The following is a 22,110-nucleotide window of genomic DNA, read 5'->3' as shown; positions in this document are numbered from 1 at the left end:
TGAAACGTTTAGGATTCAGATTTCCCATCAACTATTAAATTATAAAAATAAGAAAATAAAATAAAAATGGCAACAATCACATTTATTGCGATATCAATTTGTAAGCTTTTTGTAGTAATTTTAGCATTTTCCAAAAAAAATATAACAATTTTTAAAAAATTGTTGATGCGTGCTGCAAGTGGTGGGCCATTGTGAAACTGATGTTGCACCAATCACAATTTCCAGTTCAGAAAGTTTTTAAATTTTTTTGGTGTGCCTCTAGCATTGCTCAATCACTACTGATTGTAAAGTAAAAGAAAATCATGATGAACATGAAATTTCAGATTCTACCTTTCAAGAATCTGCTACAGCTCAATGATTTGGACCCTCGATGCTTATAAATAGAGAGGCTTTTCTTCTATTCCTTGTGGTGCTTGAAACGCGGTTTGCTGGTGTTATGTGAAAAGCTGCTGCTATGGCATCTTCAAAGGCTACCAGCTCTACCCAGGTTCCTCGAGCTCATCATTTTGAGCTTGTGGAAGGGATGCAACTTCAGGTAGTGATTTCCTGTTTGTGCAGATGAGTTGTGGATATATCTTATTTTATGTACGCTTTGGAAAAGTTAATTAAACTTGTGTTGCTTGGTTTACACCAGATTAATGTGACTGGATCTTCAAGTGGACGAAATGCTAGAATTGAACTTCAACTTAAGAACTGTACAACGACTTGGATGCTCCATTGGGGTTATCTTTACCGTGGAAATATGTAAAGGAGGACCAAAGAATCTTCATACACAAATAGACACACACATATGCACGCACGCATACATGTTGTTTGTAGAAGTAATACTGATATATGTGTTTTTTTCCCCCCATAGAAACTGGTTCATTCCTGTGGATCATCCTTCAGGGACAACGCCTTACATGCAAGGTGCAATGCAGACACCATTTAGGAAGGTTTATCTTTCTTCCACTTTCTCTTCTCTGTGGTTAATTTTCTACAATTGGTTTGACTTGAGTTAGGAACTTATTATTAACCTCTAGTTGATTATAAGTTGCAGAATGGAGAAGTATATTTATTAATCATTGAGTTGCGGGACCCTAACATACATGCTATTGAATTTGTTTTGAAAGATGGCAGTCGGGATAGATGGTTGGTTCTCTTCTCTGGGTTTTCATCTTTGCCAATTTAGGCTCCTGAGGCATGCTTGAATCTTGATGACTTCTATCTCATGCATTCTAGGTTGAAATTAAACCATGGGAATTTTCGGATAGAGATACCTGAGAATGATGCTACTCCTTCTCATCCCCCTATTCCAAAGGATCTTATAGATCGCAAGGCATATTTACTATGGGAAAGCAGGGGTAGGCCAATAAGCTCACCACAGCAACAAAAGGTAGTTCTATTGATTGCCATTTGCAATAAGCCCCTTTATTTGAGACTTGTTTTAAAACTGAATATGGGGCATGTTTCATTTGTCACATTGTCATGGAGCAGTGCACTCCTGTTCTGCTTCTTTATTAAGGTTTAAGACATCAGTATCTGTTGCATTATCTGTTCATTATCATGATATTCAGTTATACTTTCTTGCTTAAAGGTTTCTTATCCTCTGTCACTTTTATTAGCCATCTCCTTTTATGTAATCCCATTACCAAGGTAGGATGGCTGTGTTATAGATATGCATATTTGACAGTATTGCATTAGTTTGTGGAGTGTGAGAAGTGGGATATTCTCTCTCTTTTTTTGATGAAGTGGGATGCTGTTCGTGTTGTTTCTGTTGGAAATGATAAATTTATTTCCAAAGCATTTATCAATTATTATACATTGGAGAGAGTGATGATCATTGTTTCTGAAAAAGAATTTCTAGTTTCTTAAGATATTTCAGTCGTTTTAGGACTGGTTACATTGTACTTCTGATGCAGAAAGATTATGATGATGCTTTGAGAGAGCTCCAAAGTCAGCTGTCCAAGGGCTTATCCTTGAATGAGCTGCAGAGTAGTTATCTAACTGCCGGTGCCAGTACTAGATTTACGACAAATGATAGAGAAGAATTTAGGAGTTGTATTCCATACTCTTACCGAAGGAGACATAATGTTGAGCAATGGTTGCAAAAGCACTCTGAGGGACGCGTGAGGGTGCAGTCATCAGCTTTGTTGGATCTTATAGAGAAATCCATGGGAGGAGATATTGTGGTCTCACGGCAAAGTTATCATGTTGGAAACTATGAAATTGCGGTTAGTTTTCTCATGACACGAATTTATTTTATGTTAAAATGAACAAATGCTGTGATGGAAACTCCATGTCCTTATATCATGTCAAATGTTACCACATTTTTATAAGTGGACTTATGTTGTTATGTCATGATTTATATCCAATTCGTTCAATCAATTTTGTTGAGAAATATTTGCTTTGGCCAATATTGATTCTAGATTCTTTAGTCTAATAACCATTGGATTGGGTATTGATGGCTGTCGATTAGACTAAAAGATATTGCTAACATTATAAAAGAGCAATCTTTCTTAGTCAACATGTTGTTGAAAGGTCAGCCACTGAGCTTCTGAACTAACTTAGCAGAGAAATTAAACCATCATGAAGAATATCTGATATTATGGGATTGAAATGGTTAATTTCCTAATATACTAGATTGCAGTTTCACCTGTTTTGCTGGAATACAGTCCATTAAATATTTATATAAGCCAGTTCAACAATCGCTATGACTTTTGAGAAAGAAAATTTTCTTTGACTTGTCAATTCATGAGCATATACAGGTCCTTCTAAAAGTTGTTAGGGGTGACTATCACATTTTGGTTGCTACAAACATGAAAGGTTCTGCAGTGCTTCACTGGGGTGTATCAAAGTTGTCCCCTGAGGAATGGTTGGTGAGTTTGTCTCCCAAGTTAGTAGTATTTGAATAATGAGTCAATAAAATTGCAAGGACGTGAAAACTATTCAACACAATCTATGTATGAAGGTTACTTCATCTCACAGTGTGCTTCTCTTACTGATTGCAGGCCCCCCCACCAGATATGTTACCTGAAAAATCAAAGATGGTTTCTGGAGCATGTCAAACTTATTTTACAGAGACATCAACTGGAAAAGGATTCTTTCAGGTCATCTATGCCAACGAATTTTGCATGAATTTACTTTGCGTAGTTTCTGTCACTTGTGTTTAAATTAACTAACACTAGTAGAACTAGTTAAATAGAACATGTTAATTAAGGATGTAACGTGTATAATTTTTGGATAGGATAGAATGGCAGAGAATGATACATGCGACCAACCTCAAAATTTTGGGACAAAGGCTTGTCTGTGTTGTTGTTCTTTTAGTTAATGCATTGTACTGACCAACTCTTTTGTCCTCCCCCCCCCCCCCCCCTTTCCCTTTATAAAAAAAAAAAAAAAGGTCGTGGATGTTAATTTGCAGAAAAGGACTTTTGTGGGTATCCAATTTGTGATATGGACTGGTGGATCTTGGATCAAAAATAATGGGAAAAATTTCTTTGTCAGCCTGAAACCAATGAAACCTAGTAAGAAGGTAATTCTCTTTTTCTCTAGGGATTACTTATTCTTTTCTCTCACTATTATTATTATATGCCATGGGGGAATGGATTTATACATAGATGCTTGTCTACGGAATCAGTACAACTTAGGAAACTAAAATTTTGAAAATCATGCCTAGTAAATATAGGACTATCATGTACTGAATGAATACTGATAATATCAAAAGCTTGTCTTCATTTGAGGTCTCTGTTATGGTCAAATTTCTTGCACTTGTTTAGACCAGATCTCACAGTTTGTTTTATGACCCACCACCCCTCCCCCCTTTAAAAAAAAAAAAAAGCATGGTATTCACATGCTAGTAGTGAGAAACATAAATTTATCTTCACTGGTGCCCTTGGCTTTAGGAGTATATCTCTAGCCAATTTGCTGAGCAATGAAGCTATATTTTGTAATTATCAATTGAGGAGGATTTAAGGATTGGTATATATATAAGATCTTTTCTTTTGACATATGAATAAACAAATATTTTCCTCAGTAATTGGTCTGTTTCTTTCCCTTTTGGATATTCTAGAGGTGGCATGGCATTTAAAAAAATCTAGCTGTGGCTGGAGATGCTCATTATTTGTCATGCTGATCTAATTTCATATGTTAAGGATCCTTTGTTTTATTGTTAGATACTATTTTGTCTGCCAAACATTGTTGTAGAACTCTAAATTTTGCAGTCTTTTACTGTAGAATAGTTTTTGTTTGTTTTAGAGTTTGTCTTTGAGACTAAATTGCCTTAAATGCAGATTGATGGGGATGGGGAAGGAATTGTCAGATGGTTACTTGATGAAATATCTAGAAGAGAAAAAGAGGCTGAGAGGTCATTGATGCACAGGTTAAGATATGAACCTAAGGGTTTACAATGAATATGAATATATTTATTTGCACATGTATACTGATGGTTATTATTAGAATTATGGTTAAGTGATTAAATTTATCATTTTCTAACAGCACAAGTTTTTAGAACAATCAGTTTTTTATCATGGTATTAGAGCTAAAGATTCTAAGTTCATTCCCTACCTCCACTCTACCTCCTATTTAAAATGTTAAAAATCCTACGTGTTAGACCCCACTTATTAAGGGGGAGTTTGGACCCACATGTGAGGGGGGATGTTAGAATTATGACTAAGTGATTAAATTCATTATTTCATAATAACTTAAACTTTTGGAACAATTGGTAATTTATTTGTTATTTTATTGAACTATTTCTTAGCTTCCCCTTTGTTCTTCCATCTATGTGGCATGGAATGTGTAATATGAAAATTGATATGACAGTGCAATAAAGCAAACAGAACTTCTATCTTGCCCCATATTCAATAATTTCGTCCAAAAATATGCGAGCTTATAAACTTACCTGACGCAGGTTCAACATTGCAACAGAGTTGATGGAGCTTTGTAAAGCTGAAGGAGAACTTGGGCTTATTGGTATATTAGTCTGGTTTAGATTCATGGAATGCAGGCATCTCACATGGAACAAGAATTATAATGTTAAGCCTCGGTAATAGTTATATGCTTCCTAGCTTTTGTTTGTTATTGTTTTTTCATCGTTTTGATTATTTTGTATTGTAAAGCACGCTTTTCCCTTGATTAAGGATTACCTATTTGTAGTTATAATTCTTTTTTTCATCACTTTGTACAAACAACCTATTACTTGAACACTAGAAATTCGATATTTGGAATTTTAGTTGGGTGGAATCTATAATTTAAAAGCACTATTAGGTGAGCACTTTCTTCTGGTGGCCCATAGCTAGGATTCATTTATTCATCACATCATGTAGCGTATACAAGTGTCAATTTCTATCCATACCATCATATATTTTGAGGTTGGTGTCATTAGAACTTGATCATATTATATCAAGGAATGAGTTAAAAATGGTTGTACCCAATGACCAAAGCTCCCTTTTTGTGGGGTTTGGGAGAGGAGAAGGTACGCAACCTTACCCCCATTTTTATTTTTTTGGAGAGGCTGATTTCTTGACTTGAACCTGCAACCTGTCACTTTTAGTAGAAGGCACTTGCCATTGGTCTGACCTCTATCAAGGAAGAATTACCATATTAACTATTTTTTCTTGAGTTTTCATTTCTTCTAAATAGTAAAAGGAAATTAACCTTTGCATGCAACTAAAATGATTAGTGGAAGATAACTAATTGCTAGATTTTTCAGTTATAGACTTTTTTCCCACTCCCATTTAGGTTGCCTCCTCGTCCCTTTCCTTGAAGGTAAATCTTGTACACATGGAAATTCTTGTCAGCATGCTTCGAGTTTAAAATGAACTTCATCTATGCAGCATGCATGTTTGGTCTTGTTGAGCACATTAAATCTGAGTATCTCTCAGGCTTGTTTTGGGGACAAACACATGTTGCAACTCAAAAAAAAAAAAAAAAAAATTGTTGTTTTTAACCTTGATGCCCATGTTACTGCCCTAAGTCTATGTAATTTCATAAGATGTTTTCCTGAAAAACGTTCTAAGTGATGTACATTTGGGAAGACAAGTTTAGATTGGGTTGTTCATCTATTAGCGTATGGTCCTGGTACAATGTGACTTTAACATGGGAATTATAAATCTTCATTCTAGCTATTGGTGGAGCCTAGATGGATCTCTAGATCCCCTAATCAAAAGGTGGATTTTCAGCCCCAACAAGCCCCTGCCCTCCCACTGTTGTTGTTTTTGAAGAGAGAGAGAGGGGGGGAGGGGGGTGGATTCCAACAGGTTATGGACCACCACGAGCCTCCTTGATTGCTTTTCTCAACTTTAAGGACTTGTTTTCTAGTTGAAGTGAATGTTTTTAATAAAAGAAATCTTATTTCTAAGGTCAGTTGAGTTAACACCATCAATTAATGAGATTTAATTGATTAAAGCACTTTAAATTTACCACGTCTAGATAAAGTTCCAAATTATGCCCACATCACAGCTAGGTATGTGTTACTTATTGTTGTATGTGGTATCTTTCATTAGGGCCCTTCTCTTTTCTTCATATCTTGTTTGTCTTTTACCCAACTTTTGAGTTTGGTGAGATAGAGGTGTTGACCTAATATTTCCGCTGCTTGACAACAAACTGATTTATACATCATTTTTATTCAATATATCCACAGTGAAATCAGTGAAGCTCAAGATAAGTTTACCAATTTACTACAGAGAATATATTTGAACCAGCCAAATGATCGGGAAATTGTGAGACTTGTAATGACATGTGTTGGTCGTGGAGGTCAGGGTGACGTTGGGCAGAGAATCCGTGATGAAATACTTCTGCTTCAGGTATATTCTGTTGTGATTGCTGCATAAATGGCTTATGTTGCATTGGCATTTGACTAATGTATCTGTGTTTTTTCATCAACAGAGGAATAATGACTGCAAGACTGGAATGATGGAGGAATGGCACCAAAAATTACACAATAATAGTAGCCCAGATGATGTGATCATTTGTGAGGTATATAATTCATAGATTTCTGTTATAGAAAGCCCATACCTGACCAGGCATTGATCCATCAAGAGACCAGGTAGTGGGTCTTGCATTTGATTGAAAAATATCAAATGTTCTTTAAATGTGTTATATAATTTATATCTTTTTTATATGTTCTGTCTAAATAAGTTAGGTAAACATACTGATTTATCAATATTCTGTACCAAGTGAAAATATCTGATAATAGATGACCATCATAGGCAACCAAAAGAGTCAAATGGATGACATAAGTTAGCACCAAGTACGCAATGAACATCCAAGCTAAGACCCAAACTTGTTGGTGTAGGTGTGATGATTAATTGCAAAGCGATCTTTGAATTCCTTTTTTTTTCCCATAACAGGCACTCTTAAATTATGTGAGAAGTGGTTTTAGAATTGATGTTTATTGGCAAACATTAAATGCAAATGGTCTCACCAAAGAAAAGTTTGCAAGCTATGACCGTCCAATTGTTTCAGAACCTCACTTCAGGACTGATGCTAAGGAGGGACTCATCCGTGATCTTACGGCGTACTTGAGGACATTAAAGGTATGCAACACAATTTGGACAAGGAACTAACATTTTCATGATATTGTTTGAGTTTAATTAGCAATTGTTTGTATTGATTTAAGAGGAAGTTCATGACCAAATTTTCAAATAGAGCAATAATAGCTATTTAAGGCATGTTCATAGAATGTTAAGTTGAGTTGTGATGATGACTTTAATATGCAAATAGCATCTAGCAAGCTTGCCTGTTGTCATGTGTTATATGGCAGACCAAGTTTTTCATATGGATGTGGTGTTATACAACCTGAGGGAGCCCATTATATTACAAATTCATGATGTCCTTCACTGCTGTCTATTAATTTTACGCTCTAGGGTTTAGGGTTTCTGTTCCCATGCTAGTTTCTTCTTAAAAAATTCAAAGAATTTAGTAAACAAATTTGGGAATTTATTCCACTTAAAAATTAGACAAATTGGAAATAAAATTTAGCAGTGAAGGGACATTTTAAATAAATCTTTCACATGAGAACTAGAGACTATTCAGTTATAAAAAAGAAAAAAAGAAAAAAAAAAGAGACTTAGCGATTCCTAAAGTTTAGAAGGAAAAAAAAAAGGAATTTGTAGAAAAAATAGGTAGCTAAATTGTTTTATCGTGTTCAATGACTAGAAGAATGGTCCAATGGAAGTCTTTTTTAGTAAATTCAATTTTGGAGCTTTGATTAAATTATTGAAAAGAATTTAACCATAACATGAACAATTTCATAATTGAGAGATATTGTTTTTTTTTTTTTTTTATCTTACCTAATTGATTTAACTTAACCCACTTTCAAGTCAAGCTATTCAATGACTCTAAGGTGGGAGGTTCCATGTTGTATGTGGGTCATGCTTAATTTGACATACATTGAGTCAATCGGATTACCGGAAATTTTCTATCGACTCTTTATTCTAGATTTCTTTCTATATATGTTAGTAAACTTCTTATTACTTGTTTTGCATGTTGCAGGCTGTTCATTCAGGTGTTGACCTTGAATCTGCAATTGAAACTTGTTTGGGTTCCTCTGTCAAGGTAATTACATTATGTGCTGTTTGATGAGTTTCATGGACAGTACATTAGCTTTATTTTTTTTAAATGGAAAGTTACACACCCATCAAGCGTTTAACCCACAACCTCATCCTCTGGTGTTTCAGGGTCCAGTAGATTCTGTTGGTGGTTTGTCACTAAAGTTGCAGGTGATTGTCTCTTTTTAAATTTCTAGTCAACTAATGTATAAAAGATTTTCCTTGTGTGACTGTTATTCTTGTGTGTACACATCTACATGTTGTTTGTACATGGTCTGCACGTGTGTGTGAATATTCTATTAAATCCAATGTGTAAATGAGGAGTAACTTTTATTCATCTTTGTTGTTTTAGGACTGCCTGTATTTTGTCAAAGCACATGTTGGTGATGAAAATATTGGACCACTTATGGAGGTCATCTTTTTTCTAAAGAACATTTTAAAGTTTATGTGTCTGAATTGTAAGGAAGATTTAAGGTCTGACATTATTTTTTCAGAAGTTACTGGAATCTCGCATTGAGCTTCGTTCCCTTCTGCTCACTTCTCATGGAAGATTAAAAGATTTACTTTTCCTTGATCTTGCTTTAGCTTCAGCTGTTAGAGCAAGTATGGAAAGGGGATTCAAGGATCTAAACTTTGCACACCCACCAGTATTAGCCTTTTCACAACCTCTACGTTTATTTTTGGATAAATTAATATTTGCCTTTTTTATGCAACAAAAATTTTATGCTTCACTTTGTTATGAATGAGCAGGAGCCAATGTTCTTCATGTCCTTAGTGCTCGAAAGTTTATGTCTGTCAACAGTCAACAATGAAGATTTTATCTACTGCACTAAGGTTTATCTTTCTGTAACATTCATTAACGTTTTCTGTTGACATCAGTACGGATTAAGGTGTAGCATATACTTTGCTTATTGAGATATAAAATCATTGGAAATCTTTTTTTGAGTTGCATTTTTTTTTTTTTTTGTGAGGGAAGATTTAATGCTTAATGGAACTCCTCTCTCAAATTATTTGGCGTTCTGTTTCTTTTAAAGGATTGGTACCGAGTGTGTGAACTATACACTAATGATGGTCAGTGGGCATTACAAACAAAGGCTGTCCTTGATCGACTGCAACTAGTTCTTTCTGAAAGGTCTCAGAATTATCAGAAAAAGATCCAGCCTAGTGCAGAATACCTTGGGAATATGCTAGGTGTTGAGAAATGGGCGGTATGTTATCCAACTTTGCCAACTATATTTTGAACTATAAAACTGATATGGAAGGTTTTTGTTTCATGCCTAAATTATCTTATTAGACCTTTTTCTTCTTCTCTTTGTGATCAGGACACTTTTGTTTACTTCTAACAATTTCTGTTGTCAGATAGATATTTTCACGGAGGAGTTAGTAAGGGCAGGATCAGCTGCTACTCTGTCTTCTCTCATCAAGCATTTTGACCCCATTGTTAGAAAATTTGCAAATGTGGGCTGGTAATGATTTGTTTTTAGTCATCCATTATATGCTCTGAATAAACCCTTGTACCCAGATCTCGCTGCAAAATGTTTATCTTCCAATCATAGTTTATTGGTTTCTTTTGTGTAACTTTATTGTTATAGGGTTTAAAATTAAACAATGTGCTAAAGTTTGTGTCTAACAGTTGGCAGGTTATCAGCCCTGTGGAAGTATGTGGTTTTATAGTTTCTGTTAATGAGTTAATTACTACTCAGAGCAAAGTTTATAGAAGACCAACCGTTATAATTGCGAGCAGAGTAACAGGGAATGAGGAGATTCCAGATGGGGTTGTTGCTGTGCTGACCCCTGATATGCCAGATGTTCTGTCTCATGTTGCTATTAGAGCAAGAAATTCCAAGGCATACAATCTTTTCATCACTTCTCACATTTTTTAATGTAAATTTCCATATAATCAAATTTTAAATGCTTTCATATAATATGAGATGCAAAGCTCATCTAAATGCTTCGCTAAGGACACCATTTTGTAACACCTTACCAGAGTTGCATGCTACAGGTATGTTTTGCCACATGCTTTGATCAGTATATTCTTAGAGATCTCAAATTGAAAGAAGGCAAAGCAGTATCAATACGTCTGAAGTCAACAAATTTAGTTATCAGGTAAGTCCTTTAAGCGGTTACTTGATTAATATATTATGCCTCCTTACCTGCCAAATCCATGGTTTCTTTTATACTTGCAGTGACATCAGTAGCTTCAATGTATCCCAAGATTCTTTTGTTTCTTTCTCCATTCCTCGAGGAATCTCCCTTAAAAAGAAGCCTTTCTGTGGTAAATATGCTGTTTCAGTTGAGGAGTTCACTAGCGAGATGGTATGCTCATGGCAACTTACAAACTGCTTTGTATTTTGAAAATAGGTTTTTTTTTTTTTTTATCTACTTTCTCTTTTCCTGTATGCTTGTATCAGATTTGTATGGCCTATCTAATTAGCTATGTGCTCATTTGATTGTAAGCTGATAAGAAGGCTTCACTTCAAGTTTGGTCAATGATTGATATTGCAGAAGCATCATAGGAAAGAATGCTCATACCTTTTGAATTATTATATGCCGTGATCAGTGTGTCATTTTATTATTTTTATTTTATAACTGAAAATGAAGCACTTTACTAGTCTCTCTTTACTCTAGCAACTTCTTATTTTATTGATTACATTTATTATCACTGAATGATTAGATAACTTTTGTATTCAATGGACTAACAAAGTATCTTGTGGTGCGCATTGATTATTGTGAGTTCTAATGGAAATATAGATGAGTAAAATAAGATTAATTTTTAATGGTTTTGAAAATCTTATATTTTGAAGGTTGGTGCAAAATCTTGCAATACTAAATTTTTGAGAGGAAGGGTGCCATCATGGATTAAAATTCCAATGTCAGTTGCCCTACCATTTGGAGCCTTTGAGACTGTTCTATCAGAAGATGTCAATAAGGTATAGCTCATTTTATCATATAAATTATAAAAACAATACAACACCAACACTTTTTTTCAATCTTCAAATTTTCCGTTGAGGTCCAGGAAGACTACTGCTGGTGTTTATGGCTTCTCAATCTTCTTATAAAAACTAGTTTTGATTGTGAATATTTATGGATCCAATTCTTTTAAAAGTTCTTTTTTCCAAGATGTATCTTTTTCTTTTGGTAGCCATAAAATATTCCTTTTGTGTTTGTTTACTTTCAGGATATCGCAAATAAGATTGCTCAGTTCATGAAATTTGTACATCACGGTGATCTTTCAAAACTTCAAGCAGTACGGGAATCTGTTCTACAAATGAATGCTCCTTTATCTTTGGTAATTATAATGTTTTTTCAATCTCTTTCCACTGTTTTATGGTTGCTTGTTGGCTATGGAACTCTTTGAATGATGCTGCTTTATGAATCTGTAATAGATACTTATTATAAAATTCAAGTTATTGATTAGATAAATCCATATCATATAGCTTAATCACTATGATTTAGATGAAGTACAACTTGGCTTTATTTTCTCTGTTGATCTTTTTCATGCATTACATGTTCTAATTGCCTTGGGAATATAGTCCTCATAACTAAGTGAAATGCAACACTGTCTCCTAGGCAACAGGCATCCATCTTAACCTGAGTCATATGAATGCATGGAGTTTATAATTATGATAAATTTGCTTCTGAAATAAACTTGTATATCAGCATTTTATCAAGAAAGCAGATTCGCTCATTTTCTAAACTTAATTGTATGTGCTCCACTCTTTTTGAAATTCTTGGAAGACCTATGAACTTAAGAGCAAAATGAGAAGTTCAAGAATGCCATGGCCTGGTGATGAAGGCGAGGAGAGGTGGCAAGAAGCTTGGCAAGCAATAAAGAAGGTATCAGTGTTCAGAATACTCTTACTATATAAAAACATAATGTAACAATCATGTGCTTTTTACTAATCTTTTGGCTCTATTGTATTTTTAGCAGACTTTCACAATATTTTGAGCATAATTTATCAATCATGTGTTTTCTATTTTCTTTTTCTTTTTTTGGCTAAAATATCAATCGTGTGTATTTACAAATCCAGTGGCTCTATTTTATTTTTAGCATTATGTATCAAATTATTAAAGAAGAATGATGACAGGCAATTTCTTCTTTGCAATTTCGTGTCTCTGACATTCTACTTCCCAGTTTCAGAAGTCAATGGCTTGTTTACTTAATGCTCCATACAAAAAATTTATTCACGCCCACAAATTTTACATATCATGTTTTTATGTGATCTCATCAGTGAACTATATTAGACAAATTCTTTCTGGTGAATTTTAAACATACTCCAGAATCAAAGGAGGATTGCTACTTTGTTAGCTGTGAAACCCGTGATAGCTATTGGAAAAGTAAATTCATTTAGCAACATAAAGTATAATGTTCTATTACAAAGATGTAACAACAGAAGTTTTCTAGACATAATGTGAAAAAAATACTGCTGCTTTGAAGTGAGTCATGACTTTTGAGAAATTTATATGAACCGGCAGTGACCAAACATGAATAGATATATCACAATGTGTTTTAGGATGTATAAGGTCTAAATCTTTAACATGATGCATTTGTCATGGTACATTACTTATTAAAAATATTGAAAATTTGAGGCTATTTAGAATCTAAGATTTTAGGTTAAAAGAGACATGGAATTCAAGAAAATTCTAGGTGTTCAAGCCCCCAAAGTAAAAGATTTGTTAGGTCACTAGAGGAGTTTCTCACAATCTTGAAAAATGCGGATAGTTGTCTCATGTCTGTCTTATTGACTGCAATGCAAAACTGAAGTGATTTTTTTTCCAATGGCAGATATAGAATCTTTTTTAAGCACCAAATAGAGTCTCTTTTAGTCAAAAACTTTCCCTTTAATGTTATCAATAATAGACTGTTACTTCTATAAAAACAGAAATTGCAAGCCCCTTTTGTCAAGTGATCAAATGTAAATGTGCAAATTCCTTGTTAGATAAGATTGTATTTCATGCGAGATTACCATTTGTTGCTAGTACTAGAAGTGTCTGTGACAGGAAACTCTTTCCACATAACACCTTTTTTCTCATGTACACTGTAGGTTTGGGCTTCAAAGTGGAATGAAAGAGCATATGTTAGTTGCAAGAAAGCTAAGTTGGATCATGGAAATCTTTGCATGGCTGTATTGGTTCAAGAAATTATATGTGCCGATTATGCTTTTGTGATACACACAAAGAACCCCTTATCAGGAGACACCTCAGAGATTTATACTGAGGTATGCCTTGCCTTTTAGATCTTAAACCAATCGATTGGCATGTATTTCATCATTCTTTGTTGCTGCAAAACAGATTGTCAAGGGCTTGGGAGAGACTTTGGTGGGTGCATATCCTGGACGTGCCATGAGCTTCATTACCAAGAAGACCAATCTAATGTCTCCTATTGTACGGTCAACCTTCCCCTATTCCCATCTCTATGCTCCATTTGCCTGCATAAACTCTTCATTTCTGAAATTGACTTTAGTCTCAATTACTGCAAGCCTATCAAATTTATTTATAAGATGGACATTATATGAATCTGACTTTCAGGTCATTGGCTACCCAAGCAAGTTAACAGGGTTATATAGTAAGCAGTCTGTTATATTCAGATCAGACTCAAGTGGTGAGGACCTGGAAGGATATGCAGGTGCTGGGCTTTATGACAGGTTAGTTGAACCTATCTTGAGGGTTGGACAACTCAAAATTGCTAAATGGAACAGGCTAAGTCATCCCCAATTTGGTATGATGAAGTGTTTCCACTATCCAATATGATGGTTAGGATCTCAATGCATTTGCATTAGCCTCCAAATTGGTATGGTGAAGTGGTTCTGCTATCCAATACTCCCTCCATCCCATATTGTTGGTCCTCTATTCTATTTTGGGATATTCCAAAATATGTTCCTCTTTTAAAAGTCAGTAAGCATAATATTGATAACTTTCCCAAATTACCCTTTATTTTAAAAAGTCAATATTCTCGCTAGAGTCTAAATTAAGGAAAGTAATTTTGGAAGCTTATACATCTTTATTTGAAACACAGTCCATTAAATGATGTTTCCTAACAATATTGGATTTCTAAATAGGATTAACAATATAGGATAGAGGGAGGATTATGGTTATGATCACATTGCATTTATATTAGCCTAGATGGCCCCCTAGTTGGATACCAATTTAGTAATTCAGATGTGCACCCCTAGGTATTTGAAGTTATCGCAACTAGTTTAACTACATGCAGAATTGCAGGTCCTTCACCATTAAATTCTTGGCAGTCTATTGTAAAATGTCACACCATATCACAACACGCAAAGGCCCAATTTTGTTATTTTAGATGTTGCATATATACAATAAATAAATGAAATAACAAGACAACTTTGTCCATGCAACAACATGATGGCATGTTAGGAGTTGTTACAAAACTGCAGACTTTCTCATAAATACAATCTGATTTGGGGTGTGAAAATATTGTGTCTTCGCTTTTCTTCCTTTAATGATGCAATCTAATGTGTATAAGAACTTGTTGCAGCATAGTCATGGATAAAGAGGAGGAAGTTGTGTTAGACTACTCCAAGGATCGGTTGGTAGTTGATAAAGCTTTCCAAGTCTCACTTTTCTCAAAAATTGCAGAGGCAGGAAAAATCATAGAAGGCCTTTATGGTCGTCCTCAGGACATTGAAGGGGTGGTAAAAGATGGAATAATATATGTGGTTCAGACAAGGCCACAAATCTAGGTTTAGTAAATGAACATGATGTTTCAATCTATTTGTCTTGAAATTTTTTAGATAAAATTTTCATCCCGCTGATATAATAAATATTTCAAGTTCCTTCAGTTGTTCAATATTTGGATGGATGTTTCTTAATTTTTTTTCATTAACCATGAAATGGGATATTACAGAGGTTTTTGCACTTTGCAATCATTTTGTTAGAACGTGTAGAAAAAAAAAAAAAAAAGACCCGAAATGGTTCCTTCCTGCATCTCCTATTTAATACATTAGAAAAATACATAATTCACTTAAGGTGCGTTTATTGTTGGTCCCATGACACTGTTTATGGACCAGCTAAGTGATAAAAATGCGTGAATAGTAATTTGGAGCAATAAAAAATATTTTGTTATAGTGTTTTCAGTAATAAATTTTTAGTTTTGAGCAAAATAAACGGTATCTAAATGCAAATTGTGAGAATTGTTTCATTTATAAAATGTTGAGAAAGTTTTAATGAAAACAATGACCTTTCTAGTTTTGTTCCTTTTCTTTTTTTTGAGGAAAACAATGACCTCTCTAAATTGTCAATGACACGAGTAAATTTGGCCCACCGAGGACAACTGCTCTTTCTTTTATTATTTTTTGGTTGCTTTTTGAACTGGAGGACTAACTTTTATTGTGAGGCCTCAAGTTTCTTTGAGGTCTCTTGGTCAAGTCCTCACTTGCCTGATATGCTTTGCAGTTTGTTGCGTCTGTTTAGGGGGTTTACTCAGACCCTTTCTTTGATGTTGAATTTTACTCAGACCCTTTCTTTGATGTTGAATTTTACTCAAACCCTTTCTTTGATGTTGAATTTTTTAAGAGAAGTGCTACGTTCACAACATTTTCACAATACTTTCACAGCAAATCTTATATGGTAAGTTGTTATTGGTTTTATTTTAACCAACCATTTAAAATACTTTTTTGCCAATTAGTAATATTCAATAACAATCTGCCTTGTAGAATTTATTACAAAAGAGTCATGGACTAGCATTTCTCAATTCTTAATAACCCATTATCAACAATTAGTTACTAGTGTTTTTTTTCCTTTTTGAGTAACAATTATTAGTTATTGAATAAATAATTAATAAGTTCTAACTCTCCCAAAAGTCCCTATACATGGTGAAACTCTACACCAGTCTATTTGAAACAGATAGAGGTAGAGCTTTCGTTACAATCTTTTTGATAGTTGGCATATATCTTTTGTTAATGTGGAAGTAAATGTTGATTATCATGCCATTTTGCTCATTGGGCTTGTTCTTGTAATAGGTTTGATCCCATATCCCTTTCCGACCTGTCTATTTCGCTAGGCCATAGGATAGACGAGGATCGCAAATGCCCAAATGGGCCAAATGGTCCAAATTTTCTCCCTTGTAGTTAATTAGTAATTAATAAACATAACCTTATTTCAAACTTACACATCCTGTATACCACCTAAATAGTGACAAAAAAAACCATAATAATGAATAAATTAATTATCACATCTCAAATCAGGTTTATCCATTACCAAGAGTTGTAACTTATAACTCTCCTTCAAACAAAAAAGATTTATAAAAAAAAATTGTCAATATTGATGTATCCATTAACAACATCTAATAGGTTCCGATTAGCTCAACTGATAAAATCTGTGATGGTTGAATAAGAAATTTGAAATTTAATTTTCATCTATACAAAAAATCGAATAGTGTTTTAGTCTGATGATAAAAAACTATCATTAAATGCGAACGTCATATATTGAAACGTTATAAAAAATATAAATAAAAATAATAAAAACATTTAAATTTAAATGCTATAGATCTCGCATGATAATTATCTTCTTCTTTTTTTAAAGAAAAAGCACAAATTATCCAATGGAAACGCCTCGTTAGTTGAGTGTGACGATTGAAATACAGAATTTAAAGTCTATACTTTATATTCATATTCTAGTGGACTTTTTACGTTATAGAAGTTATAACTTTTCTTTAACAAAAAATTAAAAAAAAAAAAAAAAGGTTAGACCTTTTCATTTGTGGGGCCTTGGGAACAAAACAATACACGCAAAATAATGAAATATTGCAAAAAGGAATTAAAAAAATAGATAAAGGCTCTCCAAAACCATGCTGGGCTGGTGGTGCCTTCTTAGAATATTCGGTAGTTTACCTTTCTTTTAAGCTTCTGAATCATACCCATCCCCCTAGATCCATGACATTGACTCTTCTCTGTTTTTTCCATTTCAAATTTTTAAACAGCTGCTATTGGCCTAGTAAAAAGTCGACATGGTAATTTTGATTTCTGTAACTGTAAATTTTAGAGCATTAGCATTTGGGGATGCAAAAAAAAACTTATTTTATATTTTCAAACACTAAATTATCAACTCAATTTATAACTTACTCTACATTTCAGTTTTTATTTTTACATGCAACTTATTAAAATAATATAAACTACCTAATAAAATAATATAAAATACTATTCTCTCTTTTTTCTCTCACTCACTTTTTCTCTTCACACACAACCACAAGATTAATTTTTTTTTTTTTACAACTTATGAATAGTAAGATTGCAGCAAATTTTTTTAAGTTTACAAACCCAGATGGAGTGGGTTTTGGGTGGCTTGGGTTGTAAAATTGCAAGTGGTAAATTGTGATTGATTATTTATCACTTTCATATGAACCATTTAGCTTTTCTCTACTATTCATAGTTAGTCATGAGATATATTATGTTAAAGTTTTTATATATGGTCTATACACAAGTGACAATATTTAGAGCATTCCCATCAACACTTTTAAAAGATTTAGCATTTATCATTTCAAAACTCAATTTTATAACATATAACACACCACTTTACAACATTCTTTACATCAAAATTTCTATTTTTTTAACACTTCATTTAAATATTCTTTCTTTATCATTTTTTTATTCTTCCTCTCTCTTTCTCTGTCTCTCTCTCCTTTGTGTTTTTTTTTCACAACCCAACGCTGCTGACCACCATATCCACCCACCCATATCATAACCACCACATCCACCCACCATCGCCGCAACCACAAAAAAAAAAAACCTCCACATCCAAAGCCATAAAATCAAAGAATCATCCAAATCAAAGAATTACAAAATCACAACAAAGACCCAAAACCACTTCGATCAACCTACACCCAGTACCCAAAGGCACCCCGATCAACCCATAAACCCAGCCACCGAAACCAAGAACCCGCCAAAATCAATCAAAACCACTGAAATTAAAACTCTCCGATATCAAATCTCAAAACTCACTTACCAAATCACCGCAGAGACCCACCACGAACCACCGTAGAGACCCACGATCCACCACCGTAGCCCAATCACACCCAGCATTGCATCCCGGCCACACCCAAGACCCACGAACTCGAGATGTAGAAAGAAAAGGAAACAGAGAGGCGGAGAGAAAATGAAAGAAATAGTAAGAAGGAGTGAACGGAGAGCACGAGAGAGACAATGAAAAGGAAATGAGTGGACGGAGAGCACGAGAATCGGCAGTGGCATGTGGGTATGGAGATAGCGCAGAGATCGGAGGGTAATCGGATGGTGGAGGAATCGTATTCGGATCGGACAGTGGGGATGGAGATAACGACGATGATGATGACAAGGAGAGAGCATGTGGGTATGGAGAATAACAGTAGTGGCATGTTTTGGCGAGCTATGGAGGGCTTGCCTAAGAGAGAGACACTAGAAGGAGAGAGGTACGAAGAGCACGAGAGAGAGTGAAAAGGAAGAAAGAAATAATAAAAAAATTGTAGTGGTGAAAGAGTTGGTTAAGATGGTGAGAGGGAGAGGAAGAAGCTTGGGTGAGATGGTGTGACAGAGGGGAAGTGAGAGAGGAGAGACTTGGGAAGGAGACAAACACGGAAGAGAGAGAGAAATAAATTAATAAAAAAATGATAGCATGGTGCTACAGTGCGGTCTCAGAAATGAGAGCACACTGTAGCAATATTGCAAATCTTTTAGCATATACAATCTTTGATAGAGTAGGCTTTTGGGTTATAAATGTTAAATAAAAGCATCTTTTAGCATATGCAATCCTTAATGGGAATGCTCTTAGCAAAGACCCCATGTAGGCTTCTTTGGGAGCTCTATGTTTTTCTAATAAAATTTGGATACAAAAAGAAAAACAAAAGAGGAAAAAAAGAATTTGAAATTGTATGTATTAGACTTTGGTTGATTAGATTGTTTTGTGAATTTAATGGGAACATTCAACCTTAAGATTGACACTAAATTGAGAAAATAGGTGAAACTAACAGATTTTATTGAGATTTTGATCATGAGTTTGTGTATGCATTTTATTTTTTGAAAAATAAAAAATTTCCACTTGAAAATATTATTTAAAATTTTATATTACGGTGTTTGATTACACATTTGGAAAACATTTTTCTAATTGGGTTGTGTGAATGGAAGAATCTACAACAGGGGAGGGTTGCAAGAGAGATTGGCTACCGAGAGCACGAGGTTGGGTCATGGAGGGATGTGGTGGTGGTGGGTGGGTGGGGTAGGGAGTATTTTGCGAATTGATGGGTTAATTTTTTATGCACTCGAGTGAGGGGTTATTTTACAATCGAACAAAACTTTTTGCCTTAAAAGAACCTGTAAATTACACTCTCCAAGTTTTATAATAATGTCAATATGGTCATTTTGTCATAGTTCATCACATTTTCACTGTTATTTTCAAAAAAAAAAAAATGTTGTCATTTATTTCAAGAAAAAAAAGACACTAAATAAAAATATTATTTTATTTATTTATTTTAATGTCAATACTCAACATTTTTGTTTGTTTATTTATTTTTGTTTCTGATATATCTTTCTTCTAACATTATATCAAATAGTAATGGAAAATTATATTAAAGGCCCTTAGTTTGAGTTTGATTTCAACTCAAATCCTAAATTCTTAATCCTTCTAATGTTAAGTTATTTATACTTAGTGTTTGTTTGGCACCTTTTAAATTTGGATGATTTTTAAAGTGAAGTTTTAATAAGATACATTTGAAGTAGGCTGCTATACCTTAAATCTCTCTCTCTCTCTCTCTCTCTCTCTTATTTATTTGATTTTGACAATTACAACGGAAAATAGGGGGTTTGAACCTTAGATTTTATCAATACCTTAGAAGATGCCAACCAGTTAAGCTACATGGCTCTTGACTTTAATTTTGTAGTTAACTCACTATGTTTCTTATCCTATGGTTTTTGACCAAATCTACTCACCATTCTTTCACATTATCGAGTTGTATGGATATATTTTTGGATATATACCTTTGAGGTCTTGGTAAATTTATTCACATTTATTTCAGAGAGATAAAGAGAGAGAGAGCGATTTGTTCATCATTAACTAAAATGATATTTTAAAAAACAAAAGTTAGAATAAATGATAACTTAAAAAAAAAAAAAAAAAGAACTAAACTAACTTTCTTAGGGTTTTAATCATGTGTTGCTTTGGTGTATGTGCTCTTAATGTTCGAAGCTGTCTCAAAAGTATTACCATCTTGGTCTTTAACATGTTTTTCCAATCTTCTTTCTATATGTTTGAAGAAATAAAACTTTAAATGAGGGAAAGTACCAAAAATGAGACATTGAAAGAATTGAGAATTTGTTATTTATGTAACATATATATATTACATATTTTCCATGTAAAAGAGAGCATCCCATTAAAAATAAAATAAAAAGGTAAAAGAAAATCATTCTTTTTGATATGATGGTGAAAATGTGATAGAATATTAAAATTGACTCTCTGACCAAAGGTTAGCATTGACACAAAAACTATACTTGTATTGGATCTCTTTACTCAATTTTCTCTCTCTCTCTCCCTCTCTCTCTCTCTCTCTAAAAAATTCTTTAAAAAAATGATCCTTTTTTTTTTAAATTTGTGTGCAATATTCTTGCACATAATTGATGAATTTGCTGCTCATAGTCACTTTTTCCCCGGAGAGATATTCAAATTTAATTGATCATACATTCAATTACATTTATTTGGGAGGTTTGTAAATATTCAATTTTATATATGGAAAGAGGAACTTTTAAGGTTTATATATTTTAAACATTAGTTTTGGGTTAGAATTAAAATCAAATCCTGGGTCTAAATTTCCCCCCTTTTTTTTGGGTATTTTTGATAAGTCCTATAATCTTAGATCTCAGAGAGGGGTTGGGGGGGGGGGAAACTATATATACTATAAATACAATAAGTTTCACAATTTTGTTTATAATTTATTTAGGTTATATATTGTGATCATTGCAACATCTCTTTTACAAGGAATGACATATTTATACAATCTTTACTCGAAAATCACTTTTATTATATATGAATATTGTTAGACTTGGGGTTTGTTTGGTAGGCTGTAAGATGTAAGTCCGCAAATGAGACAAGCTTTTGTTGAGTTGTGAATGTTCAAGCTCTACTCAACAACAAAAGGAGAATGTTCAAATTTGACTTGATGTAGAATGTTCAGGTTTGGCTTGAGTTTGAATTAAGCTTACAAATAATATTCAAGCTTGATCTCATTATAAAGTATAAAAGCTTGATCTCGTTATAAAATATAAAAGCTTGATCTCGTTATAAAATATAAAAGTTTGAGTTTGGCTTGGCTTAACTTGATTCACTAGTCAAGCCAAACTCAAGCTCAATATTATGCTTTTGATATTAAAATTCAGCACAACTTTATTATCAAGCCCATATCAAGCTTGTTCTATTCTATTTGGTTTGGATGAGTTTTTTCGACTCCTAATTAATTTAAGTCATAGAAAAACATGAGTTTCCTTGTCAAGCTCATATTAATATTTTTACCAAACCCATAAATAATCCTAGGCTCAACTTGTTTTGTATCGAGCCCTGATGTTCACAAACTTGTTCATAAACGAATTTTTTACTCAAGCTC

The 22,110-nt window shown here is 33.8% G+C and overlaps 1 protein-coding gene across 2 annotated transcripts; it reads left to right on the top strand.

Annotated features, from left to right (window-relative positions):
* Positions 1-340: 340 nt before the first annotated feature.
* On the top strand, positions 341-15,343 carry LOC142618336 (alpha-glucan water dikinase 2). Of its 2 annotated transcripts, XM_075791253.1 has the most exons (31): positions 341-535; positions 635-744; positions 857-935; positions 1,040-1,131; positions 1,222-1,375; positions 1,902-2,213; positions 2,748-2,858; positions 2,991-3,089; positions 3,383-3,514; positions 4,272-4,360; positions 4,889-5,023; positions 6,620-6,782; positions 6,865-6,954; positions 7,329-7,514; positions 8,473-8,535; positions 8,658-8,699; positions 8,881-8,940; positions 9,023-9,175; positions 9,279-9,362; positions 9,563-9,736; positions 9,888-9,994; positions 10,162-10,375; positions 10,531-10,634; positions 10,715-10,844; positions 11,333-11,458; positions 11,707-11,817; positions 12,267-12,365; positions 13,574-13,747; positions 13,821-13,913; positions 14,058-14,173; positions 15,028-15,343. In XM_075791253.1, exons 1-31 carry the CDS (start codon positions 455-457, stop codon positions 15,230-15,232), a joined length of 3,888 nt encoding a protein of 1,295 aa, XP_075647368.1. In that variant the 5' UTR covers positions 341-454; the 3' UTR covers positions 15,233-15,343. The 2 variants fall into 2 exon arrangements, with proteins under 2 accessions (XP_075647368.1, XP_075647369.1); XM_075791254.1 differs by lacking the exon at positions 8,881-8,940.
* Positions 15,344-22,110: the final 6,767 nt, after the last annotated feature.

This window comes from Castanea sativa, chromosome 12 (genome assembly GCF_040712315.1).
Source record: "Castanea sativa cultivar Marrone di Chiusa Pesio chromosome 12, ASM4071231v1".
Taxonomy (NCBI): domain Eukaryota; kingdom Viridiplantae; phylum Streptophyta; class Magnoliopsida; order Fagales; family Fagaceae; genus Castanea; species Castanea sativa.
Note: the sequence above shows the minus strand (reverse complement) of the source record. Positions and strands in the feature narration are given on the sequence as shown.

What these genes read in the sequence shown, in the direction of transcription:
- LOC142618336 (XM_075791253.1), top strand. Translation starts at nt 455, where the DNA reads ATGGCATCTTCAAAGGCTACCAGCTCTACCCAGGTTCCTCGAGCTCAT. An exon ending in GATGGCAGTCGGGATAGATG is followed by an intron (nt 1,132 to 1,221) that starts GTTGGTTCTCTT and finishes CATGCATTCTAG; the next exon opens with GTTGAAATTAAACCATGGGA. An exon ending in CTGGAAAAGGATTCTTTCAG is followed by an intron (nt 3,090 to 3,382) that starts GTCATCTATGCC and finishes AAAAAAAAAAAG; the next exon opens with GTCGTGGATGTTAATTTGCA.